The 15,573-nt window shown below is 44.0% G+C and overlaps 1 protein-coding gene across 1 annotated transcript in view; it reads left to right on the top strand.

Annotated features, from left to right (window-relative positions):
* The first annotated feature begins 519 nt into the window (after nt 1–519).
* RDH8 (retinol dehydrogenase 8) overlaps nt 520–15,573 on the top strand; it is a 64,177-nt gene continuing 49,123 nt past the window's right edge. Inside the window, exon 1 of the mRNA XM_077470181.1 lies at nt 520–666. Within this exon, the coding sequence (XP_077326307.1) occupies nt 561–666 (106 nt within the window). The 5' untranslated portion in view covers nt 520–560. The remainder of the gene's footprint in view (nt 667–15,573) is intronic.

The following is a 15,573-nucleotide window of genomic DNA, read 5'->3' as shown; positions in this document are numbered from 1 at the left end:
CGTCGGAGAAACCTTCAGAGTTTATTCCGACGGGAAAATCAGTTGTGTGTACGGGGCATAAAAGTGCCCGGTAGGCAAGTGGTTAAAAAAAATAAAAAATCGTTTTTCGTGTGAATTGCAAAACAATCCATGGACATGCGTATGCAAACTCATTGCTGCATTGACCAGAGATAACTAAGTTAGATGAATTGGGTGCATTGGTTGGCTTAGAGGTAAGACAGACAGTAGATATTTCAGGCACTTTAATAAATGCAGACAAATCTCATATATATTTGGTAGCACCCAGAAAGGCAATTTTTGGGGGGGTTTTTTGCTTTTTTTTTTTATATTTTTTTATCTATCAGTAATGAAATCTGACGTATCCACTCAGTATAAAAAAAAAAGAATCTGCTAGTAATAATAAAGTTGTTACAATTGCACTGGCGTAACGAGTGTAGAGCGGACCTTTGACCCTGGAGGGAGTGAAGAGGTTAAAAGGGACAGTAGATTGTCACGTGGTAATATGATAATCCGGGATCTCTCACAGAGGAGGGTTGGCAGCTCAGACAGAACAAGGCACAATGGCTAATAACAGCAAGAAGACTGTCCTCATAACCGGGTGCTCTTCGGGCATCGGCCTCAAGATTGCCGTCCAGCTGGCCAAGGACCCCGAGCAACGCTACCATGGTGAGAAGTCCTGGGCCACTATGGAGGAGTTGCTAAGGAACTGTATGGAGTGGGACAGGTTAGATGGAGAGACAGGAGGAGGAATTTCCGAGGAGTAATACAAGTTATAGAAGGAGGCGACAGAAGACGGTGGGCTTATTCTGTGCTACAGCAAAATGATGTGTGCGCTGCGGTAACCCATAGCAACATGATTTCACTTTTGGGGGAATATGAACTATGATTGGTTGCTGTACGTTATATAAATAAGTTGGATGGTGTGAGAGGTGAGAATCATTATATAGGAGGTGATAAGAGGTTGCAGGGGTAGGAAGAGTTGATGAGAGGTCACATTCGTTCTTTCGAAAGGTCAGACCAGTCTACGTGTGTGCGCTTGTGTGCGTCATCTACATAGGAGTGTGGATAAGTGTGTGTGTGTGTGTCATTTGTCAAAAGTCTGGCAAAAATTCTTTATTGGAAATATCACATGTGATGGGAGAGAAGTAATGATCTGCAGTCTGTTTACGCTCCTCGTGCGGTTCTATCAGTGCTTGTTTGTGTTTGTTGCCCTTTGAGCAGTGCAGGTATCTGATTGGAAGTGACCTGAGCCCTGCAATTCTACCAGGACACTTCGTTGTTTTGCTTGCAGACAACCAATCTACATGCAGCTTAGAGAATAATATCAGACAGATATCCCCGACTTCTATCCATTGTCGGTGATTTTGTGTGTATCCAGAGTGTCACAACGGTCACTCTTCTCAAATCTTCCTTCACAACATATCTTATCTAACGCTGGCCATACATTATACAATTTTCTTTTTCAATTTCCTTTAGATTTACCTTCAACTATGTAGTGCAAGGTTCTGCCTGATTGCATACAAATTGAAACTCTTAAGGTTTGACCTCATATTATATGGTTTTGGTAAATCTGAAGACAAAAATCTGCAGAAAATCTAATAGTGTGTATGAGGTCTTACAGTGTGTGGTTTGTTGTTATGATGACCAATTATTGTATTTTTATCTATCTATCTATCTATCTATTTATCTATCTATCTGTGGCTATCCTCCAGCTCTAATTATATGTTTAAAAAAAAAAAACCTTGTAAAACTTTATGCGTCCAGCTCCCACATGAAGATTAGGGGGTGGCGCCCCTTATGGACTCGCCACCGCTGCTATCGATCTATCTATGTGTCTATCTATCTACGTATTTAAGTATCTATCTATCTATCTGTCTACATATCCATCTAAGTGTCTATCCATGTATATATCTAAGTATCTATATAGCTATCTATCTATCTAAGTATCTATCTATCCACATATCTATTTAAGTATCTATATATCTATGTATCTAAGTATCTCTCTATCTACGTAGCTATCTATCTATCTATCTATCTATCTATCTATCTATCTATCTATCTATCTAAGTATCTATCTATCCACATATCTATCTAAGTATCTATATATCTATGTATCTAAGTATCTCTCTATCTATCTATCTATCTATCTATCTATCTAAGTATCTTTCTATCTATCTGTATCTATCTAAGTATCTATATATCTATGTATTTATGTATTTATGTATGTATGTATGTATGTATGTATCTATCTATCTGTATCTATCTAAGTATCTATATATCTATGTATCTATGTATGTATGTATGTATCTATCTATCTATCTACGTATCTATCTAAGTATTTTTCTATCTATCTGTATCTATCTAAGTATCTATATATCTATGTATCTATCTAAGTATCTATCTATCTATCTATCTATCTATCTATCTATCTAAGTATCTTTCTATCTATCTGTATCTATCTAAGTATCTATATATCTATGTATTTATGTATGTATGTATGTATGTATGTATGTATGTATGTATCTATCTATCTATCTGTATCTATCTAAGTATCTATATATCTATGTATCTATGTATGTATGTATCTATCTATCTATCTACGTATCTATCTAAGTATTTTTCTATCTATCTGTATCTATCTAAGTATCTATATATCTATGTATCTATGTATCTATCTATCTATCTATCTATCTATCTATCTATCTATCTATCTATCTATCTATCTATCTATCTATCTATCTAAGTAGCTTTCTATGTATGTATGTATGCATGTATCTATCTATCTATCTATCTATCTATCTATCTATCTATCTATCTATCTATCTATCTATCTATCTATCTATCTAAGTATCTATCTAAGTATCTTTCTATCTATCTATGTATCTATCTATCTATCTAAGTATCTTTCTATCTTATCTATCTGTATCTATCTAAGTATCTATATATCTATGTATCTATCTATCTATCTATCTATCTACGTATCTATCTAAGTATTTTTCTATCTATCTGTATCTATCTAAGTATCTATATATCTATGTATCTATGTATCTATCTATCTATCTATCTATCTATCTATCTGTATCTATCTACGTATCTATCTAAGTATCTTTCTTTCTATCTGTATATATCTACATATCTATCTAACTGTATTTATCTACATATCTATCTAAGTATCTATCTATCTAACTCTATCTATCTATCTATCTATCTATCTATCTATCTATCTATCTATCTATCTATCTATCTATCTATATCTATCTATATCTATCTATCTATCTATCTAGTTATCATCGTATCTATCTGAGTTTCTTTCTATCTAGGTATTTATATATCTACGTATCTATCTAAGTATCTATCTATCTGCATATCTATCTCTAACCTGTTGTGAAGATTGCAATATGCACAATAACAAAGGTAGATAGAAAAAGGGTAGATACGTTCCCACATACTACTGGTTCATGTGCCATGCAGAATTAAAATATATCTATAGTCAAAATATAAAATCATATACTTGTTTCCACGTTGAATTTCAGATATTTCTAGCCTACTATTTTTAAACCACTTGACCTCTGGAAGGTTTTACCCCCTTCATGACCAAGGCATTTTTTCTATTTAGCACAGCGCTACTTTAACTGGCAAGTTCTCATTAATGCAACACTCTACCCAAATAAAATGTATATCAACCACTGGGTTTTTAATTTGTTTTTATATATAAATGAAAAAAAAATGAAATTTCAAATAAATAAATAATAATTTCTACTTTCTGTTATAAAACATATCCAGTATATATATATATATTCATACATTTAGGCCAAAATACACTACATTACCAAAAGTTTTGGGACACCTGCCTTTACACGCACATGAACTTTAATACCATCCCAGTCTTAGTCCATAGGGTTCAATATTGAGTTGGCCCACTCTTTGCAGCGATGACAGTTTCCACTCTCCTGGGAAGGCTTTCCACAAGGTTTAGCAGTGTGTCTGTGGGAATGTTTGACAATTCTTCCAAAAGCACATTTGTGAAGTCAGGCACTGATGTTGGATGAGAAGGCCTGGCTCACAGTCTCTGCTCTAATTCATCCTAAAGCTGTTGTATTGGGTTGAGGCCAGGACTCTGTACAGGTTAGTCAAGCTCCTCTACCTCAAACTTGCTCATCCGTATCTTTATGGACTTTGTTTTGTGCACTGGCCCAAATAATTTAGTGGAGGGGGAATTATGGTGTGAGGTTGTTTCTTAGGGGTTGGGCTTGGCTCCTTAGTTCCAGTGAAGGGAACTCTTAGGGCGTCAGCATCAAGCTCCCAACTTTGTGGGAACAGTTTGGGAATGACCCCTTCCTTCCCATAGACACGCACCTAAACCTTGTGGACAGCCTTCCCAGAAGAGTTTAAGCTGTTATAGCTGCAAAGGTTGGGCCAACTCAATCTTAAACCCTACGGACTAAGACTGGGATGCCATTATAATTAATTTGCGTGTAAAGGTAGGCATCCCAATACTTTTGGTAATATAGTGTATATTCTGCTACATGTCTTTGGTGATAAAAATCCCAATAATGCCGTGTACACACAACTGGACTTTCCGGCAGAAAAGGTCCGACGGTCTTCCAAACAGACTTTCGACAGAGTTACGACGGACTTCCAAAGGAACGGACTTGCCCACACACAAACGGACTAAAGTCCGTTCGAAAGTCCGTTCGTTTTGAACGTGATGACCTATGGCGGGACTAGAAAAGGAAGTTCAATAGCCAGTAGAGTATAGCTGCCTTTGCCTCGTATTTGGTCCGTCGGACCAGCATACAGACAAACGGATTTCCCGATAGGAATTGTGTCCATCGGACAGATTTTAAACATGTTCTATTTCTAGGTCCGTCTGAATTTTTAAAAGAAAAACGATCGGATTATCCCACACATGATCGGAATGTCTGATGGACTGATTCCGTCTGACCTATTCTATTTCTGCCGGAAAGTCCGGTCGTGTGTACGCGGCATTAGTGTATATTAATTGGTTTGTGTGAAAGTTGTAGAGTTTACAAACTACGTCATATATACTGTAATTTACGCAGCTCTAACTTTCCGACTGCCTATCACATTTCTATTGTGACTATGATAGTGTGGCGGACAATCAGGGACTGGGGCTAACTGACTCTGGCTGGGAGGTACGTTAATTGACTGACACTATCTGACATCGCTAGTGACACTAATACAGTGATGTGGGTGACAGGAGTAATCAGGAGGGCAGTCAAAGGGTTAACTATGTGCCTAACAAGTGTATGTGGGCTGACTGTACTCACAGACTGGCTGGCTTTTCTTTTTGATCTTAGCTCTGAAAGGGAGATCAGAAAGCAGAAGCAGCCAGATCTGTGTTCTGTGTTTACTAACACCATCAGCAGGTTCACAGCCAAAATCATTGGCTGCAAGTCTGCTGACAATCTCCTGCTGCGTCCAACCAGAGGAAGTGGGGGAACAACAAAGCCGCCGGCAAGCAGTAAATGTTAAACTGCTGGTCAGCAAGTGGTTAATCAAAATCATCTGGAAGTTTGTAAACTTACAGTACTTTGTTAAGATCTCCTCGCAATGATGTCCTTGAATTCTGTGACACGTAGTCACTATGCTCTGTGAGTAGGCACTGGCATGTCACACATTTCAGGGAGCCTGCCTTCTGATCTTCAGAGGTACAGAGAGGAGGAGTTTCAGGAGGCACAGCCAGTACAGGAATCACTGCTTGCAGGGAGCAAGGTATCATGGGATATGTAGTCCTTAGAAATGGAAACATCAGAGGAGAAGCTGCAAATCACGTAAGGATTTCAGGAAGTTGTGGAAATAGACGGCCTGTAGACAGGCAGCACTCACGACATTAAAAAAATGTTTCAAGTGTAGCGCACTGCAAACATGCATCCGTTCTTCCACCCCGCATGATTCGCAACAGACACAGTTAATAAAGTAGAACAGGTAACTTTTATTCCTTCTGCTGCAGTCCATGTGTAATGGTGGTGATAGGACGTATGAGCTGCCTCCTCTTTCTAGTTCCTCTGAGTAGCTAGATCCCTTCCCCTTAGCGAATTGACCAGTACTCCTCTGAAAAGCACCTTTGTAATTGGATGCTGGAAGTCCCAGGACTCACCTGCCCATCTTGCCTCCTGTGATCCTCCCCGGGCCAGTTCAGGAAAGGCCAGGACAACTCCGGTCTACTCCTTCCGCTTTGCAGCTACTTCCCGAGTCTTGAATATAGGGCTATCCCAGCCGGGATGCCTGTATTAATTCCCCTGGGGTTTCTTGGACGGCTTGATGTGCTGTGACCATCCAGCACTGGGGCCTCTGAAGCCCAAGGCTTTACGGTTAGGTTCCTGTTCTCCAGCACTGGGGCCTCTGAAACCCCAGGCCTTTGAGCCTGCTCCTTGGAGTTACATTTTTGGCTGCTTCACTAGACTCAGTCTCTTCCCATCCTTCCCTAGGAAGCATGTGACCTCAGAATATATATCAGTCCCGCCCCTGTCCATACAAATTAATGATTGGGCCAGGGGCAATATACACTGCCTGCACTCCAGTCCCTGGCCCGCCTCCTTTCCAGAACATTCTTGGGGAAAGCAATGGAGGGTTTTCCCGGGGCAGAGTACAGGTGGTCACACCGCCCCCCTATATTCTACTACTCCTCCCAAAACAAATTAACCCACCAGGCCTAAACAAACAGTGTAAGGCACTGGCAATTTCACCTATCTCTAACCTGTTAGCACCCACCTAAAGGTGGTGGGCACTACACGAGTAAGCTTTTATTGGATTTTTCAAAATAAATATTGTTTGTATTGCTATTACAATGATGATGTTATAAAATTAATGTGTATGCTGTGACGTTTGGTCTCCTTCTGAGGCCTGGTTTATTTTAGATGTGGTGTGAGTCCCACAGAATCGCATGGCAATGGAAATCCATGGTTTCAATGGCACCTGTTCACATCAAAGCCAATCGTCATGGAACAATTTGGGAAAAGGTTCCTGTATTACTTTGGTGCGATTCCAGTGCGATTTTGTCCCTATTGAATATACAAGCCTTATCAAAGTTGCCTCCGAGTAGCACTACAGTACATAATCACACAGAAAGTCGGATCAAATCATATCACAGCAGCGTGAACCTAGCCTACATCTGCAATACATGGCTTGAATTTTAGACCAATTTGAGCCATGGGTGGCCATGTCGACCACCAGACTCGACATATGTTGACTTTTGTCAAAAGAGCCAAACTGGAAATTGTTACACAATCGGTGAGTGCACCCAATCAGATGCAGTCACTCTTCAGGTATTCGGCTGTAGGTGCCATGTCAGAATACAACAGTCGTTGAATAGGATTGTTCCATCCACACTGAACAGGAGACATCTTAACGTGTATTGCTGGTCTTAGTTTTGGTAAATAGATTTCCTTTACAATGCAGTTAATGTTCTGTTACCTCTCACTGGATCTAAAGCAGGGTTGCCCAATTGCTGGCCCGCGGGCCCTCTGATGTGGCCCGCCATGTCTTGCTGTGAGATGGTGGGTTGGCAAGCCCAGATCACAGGTTCCTGACCCACTATCTCCGAGCATAGTGCGAAGAACGCAGCCACCGCTAGAGGAAGCAGAGCCGATGCTTCCTGTATAGCGCCAGCTCCTTCACCAGTACCAACCAACAGTACCAGCCAGCAGTACCAGTACCAACAGTACTGGTACCAGCCAGTAGTACCAGTCATCAGTACCAGTACCCATCCGAAGTACCCGCCAGCAGTACCAGTACCCACCATCCGTACCAGTCATCAGTACCAGCCAGCAGTATAAACCAGCTGTACCTGTACCAGCCAGCAGTACCCGCAAGCAGTACCAGTACCAGCCACCAGTATCAGTACCAGCCAGCAGTATCAGTACCCACCAGCAGTACTAGCCAGCAGTGCCAGTCAGCAGTACCCACCAGCAGTACCAGTACCAGCCAGCAGTAACTGTCAGCAGTACCAGCCAGCAGTACCAGTACCTGCCAGTAGTACCAGCCAGCAGTACCAGCACCTGTCAGCAGTACCAGCCAGCTGCAGGAATCCTGAGGAAGAAGTGAAGATTGAGGTCAGTTGAGGGGCAGGTTAACTGCTGTGCATCAGTGTGAAAGCAGTCTTAAGCCCCTTTCACATGATTGGTTCGATCAGGTCTGCCTGTTTGTTTTTCAGGTGGACTCACCATTCACCTCTATAGAGTGGCCGTTGTAAACGGACTTGAGTCCGTTTACACCCGCCTATTTGCAATCCGATCTCCTTAAAAGAAAACAGAAGGGGATCTGTCCCCTTCCATCTGGGTGGATCAGAGGGTCCTTAGGGTAGAGCGGGTTGCACCCGTGTCTGCTCTACATATGCAGAGTGGACACAGACCTGCCATCCCCCCTTTACGCTCATTGTGGCCACGACCAGTTACCAAGTCAATAAAGTGGCCCTCGCTCCTCAAAAGGTTGGGCACCCCTGATCTAAAGGGTCAGTCTACCCCAATGTGATATTTTAAATATAAGTAGAATATGGTGGGATAAGTTAGCCCTTGTCTTACATGTTGTATGTCTGTTACTCCAACCGTGAGGTCTCCCTTCCATACATCCAAACTCCTGTTCACCTGTGGCTTTTGTATGTTCTCACCCATCTTTGTGTGTTCTAGCTCCTCTTGTTACATTTTCTATAACATAAAATAAATAATAAAAATCCAAAAGGCAGAGTGAGAGCCTCGCATAATGACTACATCAGGGGTACGAGCCCAGAAACTCAATCCCCTATACCCCTGAGAGATAAAAGAAATTGTCATACGGTTTAACTCCTCATCACCTACTACAAACTCAGAAATGTCAGTTATGGGTGTACTGATCCTATAAATGACTGATACCATAAAAAAACATCACCTAGTAGATGCAGGTATTGTTATTATTATTATACAGGATTTACACTCACCAGCCATTTTATTAGGTACACCTTGCTAGTACCAGAGTGGACCCCATTTTGCCTTCAGAACCGCCCTAATACTTCATGGCATAGATTCAACAAGGTGTTGGAAACATACCTCAGAGATTTTGGTCCATAGTGACATGATAGAATCACTCAGTTGCTGCAAATTTGTCGGCTGCACATCCAAAATGTATATTTCCCTTTCTACCACATGCCAAAGGTGCTCTATTGTATTGAGATCTGGTGACTATGGAGGCCATTGGAGTACAGCGACCTCATTGTCATGTTCAAGAAACCAGTGGTGAGATGATTCGACCTTTGTGACATGGTGCATTATCCTGCTGGAAGGAGCCATCAGAAGATGGGTACACTGTAGTCATAGGGATGGACATGTTCAGCAACAATACTCAGGTAGGCCGTGACTAGGGATGAGCCGAACACCCCCCAGTTCGGTTCGCATCAGAACCTGCGAACGGACCGAAAGTTTGCATGAACGTTAGAACCCTATTAATTACAATGGACGCGAACGTTCGAAATCTCAAGTGCTAATTATAATGGCCAATATGCAAGTTATTGTCCTAAAAAGGGTTTGGGGACCCGGGTCCTGCCCCAGGGGACATGGATCAATGCAAAAAGAAGTTTTAAAAACTGACGATTCTTCTGGAGCAGTCATTTTAATGATGCATAAAGTGAAAAAAAAGTGAAATATTCCTTTAAATATCGTACCTGGGGGGTGTCTAAAATATGCCTGTGAAGTGGCATGTGTTTCCCGTGTTTAGAACAGTCACTGCACAAAATGACATTTGTAAAGGAAAAAAAGCCATTTAAAACTGCTTGCGGCTTTAATGAAATGTCTTGTCCTTGCAATATGGTTTAAAATCTTTGAGAAAAATGGCATGGCTACCCCATCAGCCCCCCTACCCCAGCCCATTACCAGCCCCTTTGGGTCTTGTATGGATATTAAGGGGAACCCCGCACCCAAAATATGTTAAGTTAATGTTAGGCAGATGCCTGTGTTGCACAAATGAACTACACAACACCAGCAACAAGGGGGTAGATTCAGGTGTATGCTGTGCAGGAGGCACACTACACTGACTGAATATTAGGCAGATGCCTGTGTTGCACAAATCAACTACACAACACCAGCAATGGGGGGGGGGGGGGGCAAAGCAAAGCTGACACTGTCTCTGCCTATCCTGTTCTCTCCCTGAACACTACACTCACTGTAACAGTGGTATCTAAAGAAGTAAAGCACAGCTGACACTGTCCCTGCCTATCCTTCTCTCTATGAACGCCACAACACACTACACAAGGCCGCTGCGCTGGCAGCCTTATATAGTGTGGGGCATGTACTAAACCCCCTGAGCTATAATTGCCATAGGCATCCAACCTGTGGCCAATTATGGCTCTCCTCGCTTCCAGCGCTGGCGCTGGCAGCCTTATATAGTGTGGGGCATGTACTAAACCCCCTGAGCTATAATTGGCCACAGGCATCCAACCTGTGGCCAATTATGGCTCTCCTCGCTTCCGGCGCTGTAATTGGCCAAGCATGCGGTGTCACAGTGCATGCTTGGCCAATCATCAGCCAGCAATGCACTGCGACTGGCGCAGTGCATTGTGGGCCGTTCATATCACACGAATTTGATGCGAGCGGCCCACAAAGTTCTGGTTTCGACGAACGGACGATGTTCGATTCGAACATGGGTTCAAATCGAACACTGGGCTCATCCCTAGCCGTGGCATTTAAAAGATGCTCAATTGGTACTAAGGAGCCCAATGTGTGCCAAGAAATATCCCGCACACCATTACAACCCCATCCTGAACCGTTGAAACAAAACAGGATGGATCCATGCTTTCATGTTGTTTACGCAAAATTCTGACCCTACCATCTGAATGTCGCAGCTGAAATCGACACTCATCAGACCAGGCAACGTTTTTCCAATCTTCTATTGTTTCATTTTGGTGAGCCTGTGCGAATTGTAGCCTCAGTTTCCTGTTCTTAGCTGACAGGAGTGGCACCCTGTGTGGTCTTCTGCTGCTGTAGCCCATCTTATTCAAGGTGTTGTACGTTCAGAGATGGTATTCTGCATACCTTAGTTGTAACAAGTGGTTATTTGAGTTACTGTTGCCTTTCTATCATTTCAAACCAGTCTGCCCATTCTCCTCTGACCTCAACAAGGCATTTTTGTCTATACAACTGCCACACACTGGATATTTTCAATTTTTCAGACCATTCTCTGTAAACCCGAGTGATGGTTGTGCGTAAAAATCTCAGTAGATCAGACCAGCCCATCTGGCACCAACAACCATGCCATGTTCCAAGTCACTTAAATCCCCTTTCCTCTCCATTCTGATGCTCGGTTTGAACTTCAGCAAGTCGTCTTCACCACATCTAGATGCCTAAATGCATTGAGTTGCCACCATGTGATTGTCTTATTAGCAATTTGAGTTACCATGCAATTGAACAGTTGTACCTAATAAAGTGGTTGGTGAGTGTATATGTCGCCAACAGTTTGCGTAACGCTTTACAACATGAGGGCAGAAAGTACAGTTACAATACATTTCAATACAGAAGGAATGAGAGAGCCCTGCTTGTTAGAGTTTAGAATCTAAAAGGGGAGGGTCAAGTGATACAAAGGCTGATAACTGTGGGGGGTGAGCTGATGAAGAAATTAAAAGTACAGTTGTTAGGTGAAGGCAGGATAGGCTTCTCTGAAGCGAAAAGTTTTCAGGGATCGCCTAAAAGTGAATAGAGTTGGAGATACCTGGACAGATTGGGGTAGGGAGATCCAAAGGATGATAGAGGCTCAAAAGAAGTCCTGGAAGCAAGTATGAGAGGCGATGAAAGATCTAGAAAGTAGGATGTCATGGGAGGAACCAATTGGACGACTGGGTTGATATTCTGAGAGTAGGTTAGTGATGTAGCTGGGGGTAGAGTTGTGGATGGCTTTGTAAGTTATTGTTAGTATTTTGAATTGAATTTGTTGGGTGAGTGGAAGCCAGTGGAGGGATTGACAGAGAGGGGTAGCAGACACTGAACGGTTGGTGAGGTAGATGAGTCTGGCAGCAGCATTCATGATAGACTACATAAGGGATAGCCTATTTAAAAGTAAACCAAAGAGGAGGGAGTTGCAGTAGTCGAGGTGAGAGATGACCAGGGAGTGGATTAGGAGCTTTGTGGTTTCATTGGTTAGGAAGGGGCGTATTCTGGAGATGTTGCGGAGGTTGAGACGGCAAGCATTGGAATGTGATTGGATGTGGGGCCGAATAAAGAGTTCAGAGTCCAGGACTACACCTAGCACCCTGGCATGTGGGGACGGGTTGATGGTTGTGCCATTAATCTTGCCATCCCCATGAGTAAGCTGCAGTGGGGGGAATCAAATGCACTGGGGCCTTGTTTGGCCTTGCGGGGGTCCAGGCTGAAAATGCCATTTGTCTAAACACAGCAGGTCTTGTTCTGATGTGCCACTCCCGGGATCTTCTGCTCTTATCTGCCTGTGCCATTGATCTTAACATAGAGATCAGGGGAAGGGGCACACGGGGGAGGAAATATTATGAGCTTGGTTCCTGATAGATTGAGTTTGAGGAAGTAACGTATCATTACAATCTGATTGTACAATCTCCTTAAGATCCACTAAGAACTATGGTATGTAGACCTAGGTCCTGCTTGATGGATAAAAGCTCAATGGACTATATGGGCTGGCCTTCAAATTTGAAGGGTTTAATACATTTACAGTGCCTTGAAAAAGTATTCATACCCCTTGACATTTTCCACATTTTGTCATGTTACAACCAAAGACATAAATGTATTTTATTGGGATTTTATGTGATAGACCAACACAAAGTGGCACATAATTGTGAAGTGGAAGGAAAATGATAAATTGTTTTCAACATTGTTAACAAATAAATATTTGAAAACTGTGGCGTGCATTTGTATTCAGCCCCCCTGAGTCAATACTTTGTAGAACCACCTTTCACAGCAATTACAGCTGCAAGTCTTTTTGGGGATGTCTCTACCATCTTTGCACATCTAGAGAGTCACATTTTTGCCCATTCTTCTTTGCAAAGTACATCAAGCTCTGTTAGATTGGATGGAGAGTAGTGATGGACGAACTTCCGACGGGACGTTTCGCGAAAGCGAAATGCGAACGGACCCAAACGTTCGCGAAACCGAACGTTCGCCGCGGGCCCCATTGACTTCAATGGGAGGCGAACTTTGCAAACCTTCATGTCGAATTTGCGGCCACGTGGTAATTATTAGGGGGTAAAACGTAGTCCCACCATCTGGACAATGACATAATACATGTATGAGGTGAATTTGGGATCGATAACTACAAGCATTTTTATTTTATTTGGGAAATTGTTCTAACAATTCAGGACTATGGAGCTAATGAAGGCAATGGAGGAGAGGGAAGGTCAGGGACCAGGGTAGGCAAAGAAGAGGGTGCAGGAGATGATCACCAGCAGCGTGACATACCGGAATGACACATGCACCGTGATAGAGGCATCTGACAGCAGCACCGTAATACAGAGCACTGACAGCAGCACCGTGACATACAGCGCTGACAGCAGCACCGTGACATACAGCGCTGACAGCAGCACCGTGACATACAGCGCTGACAGCAGCACCGTGACATACAGCGCTGACAGCAGCACCGTGACATACAGCGCTGACAGCAGCACCGTGACATACAGCGCTGACAGCAGCACCGTGACATACAGCGCTGACAGCAGCACCGTGACATACAGCGCTGACAGCAGCACCGTGACATACAGCGCTGACAGCAGCACCGTGACATACAGCGCTGACAGCAGCACCGTAAGCAGCCCCAGGAGGAAGTCAGCACAGCACAGGGATGGTGTGATCCCCTCATAATAAGAACCCCCAGGAGGAAGTCAGCACAGCACAGGGATAGTGTGATCCCTTCATAATAAGAACCCCCAGGAGGAAGTCAGCACAGCACAGGGATATCATAAGCAGCCCCAGTAGAAATATGACACCGCTCAACCTCTTCAAAGAGGAGGGTAGGGGCATATAGTACGGTGTGCTTTTTTGGGTCAAGGAAGTGAGCCAAATGAATTAAGAAGGTCTGTGTGCTTGATTAAAAAAATAGTTTATAGACATATACATGGTCTACTGGTCACATGTGTTGAATTCCTCCGAGATCCATGCCTCATTCATTTTTAGAAATGTGAGGTAGTTAACACTGTCGTGAGCTAGGCGAGTACGCTTATCGGTCACAATCCCCCCTGCTGCGCTGAACGTCCTTTCGGACAGGACACTGGATGAGGGGCAAGCCAACAGTTCGATTGCAAATTGGGCAAGCTCTGGCCAGAGGTCAAGCCTGCCCACCCAGTAGTCTAGGGGTTCATCACTCCTCAGAGCGTCCACATCGGCCGTTAACCCAATGTAGTCGGACACCTGACGGTCTAGGCGTTCCCTGATGCTGGATCCGGATGACACCTGTCGATGGGTCGGCTGAAAGAATGACCTCATATCCGAAGTCACCAACACATCTTCAAACCGGCCTCTTCTTGCAGGCGCTGTTGGATTGGTACCCGCAAATCCTTCTCTGGGAGTGGGAATTGCTCCTCTGCCAGCGCACGCAAAAGCAGAATGCAGCATTTCTCGAAGCAAGGCCTGGAAGTGCTGCATTCTGACAGCCCTCTGCGACGGCGGTAACATTTCCGCCATTTTGTGTTTGTACCGGGGGTCTAAGTACGTTGCCACCCAGTACTGGTCCTTGACCCTCATGCTTTTTATACGGGGGTCCCTATTAAAACACTGGAGCATGAAGGCCCCCATTTGCACTAAAGTGGAAGCGGTGTGGTGGCCTGGCTCCTGCTCATCATCCAGGATAATGTCGTCCTCTTCATTCTCCTCTCCCCATCCTCGCACAACAGGGATCCCAGAAAGGTTTAAAGCATGCTCTTCTTGCTCCTGCTCATCCGCCCCGGCACCATCCTCCTCTGACTCCTCATCAGACTCCTGTTGTTGACTTGTCTCAGATAGAGTAGCCCCCCCTGGGAATTCATCCAGCATTGCGACTTCCTCATCTTCCCGCTCCTGCTCCTCCACAGCCTGATCAATGACACGACGCAATGCACGCTCCAGAAAGAAGGCATAAGGTACCATGTCACTGATGGCGCCATGGCTGCGACTGACCAGTTTGGTGATCTCCTCAAATGGCCGCAGAAGTCTGCATGTGTCGCGCATGAGCAGCCACTGGCGCGGTGAAAAAAAACCCAGCTCCCCAGAACCGTTTCTTTCGCAGAGTTCATACAGGTAGACGTTAACTGCACGTTTCTGCTGGAGCAGCCTATCAAGCATATAGAAGGTTGAGTTCCATCGCGTCGGGCAATCGCAAATAAGACGTCTGACCGGCAGATGGTGTCGCCGCTGAATGTCAGCAAGGCGAGCCATGGCCGTGTAAGATCTTCTGAAATGGGCCGAGATTTTCCTTGCCTGCCGCAAGATGTCCTGGACCCCAGGGTATTTGACAAGGAATCGCTGCACGACCAAGTTTAAGACGTGTGCCATGCACGGCACGTGCGTGATTTTGCCCTGTTTCAATGCGCTAAGCAGATTGGCACCGTTGTCACACACCACTTTACCAACTGTCAAATTGAGCGGTGTTAGCCAC

This window comes from Lithobates pipiens, unplaced genomic scaffold, assembly GCF_037356315.1.
Source record: "Lithobates pipiens isolate NorthernLeopardFrog02 unplaced genomic scaffold, aLitPip1_a1.2 Scaffold_8, whole genome shotgun sequence".
NCBI lineage: Eukaryota > Metazoa > Chordata > Amphibia > Anura > Ranidae > Lithobates > Lithobates pipiens.
This window is presented reverse-complemented; position numbering and strand designations above follow the sequence as displayed.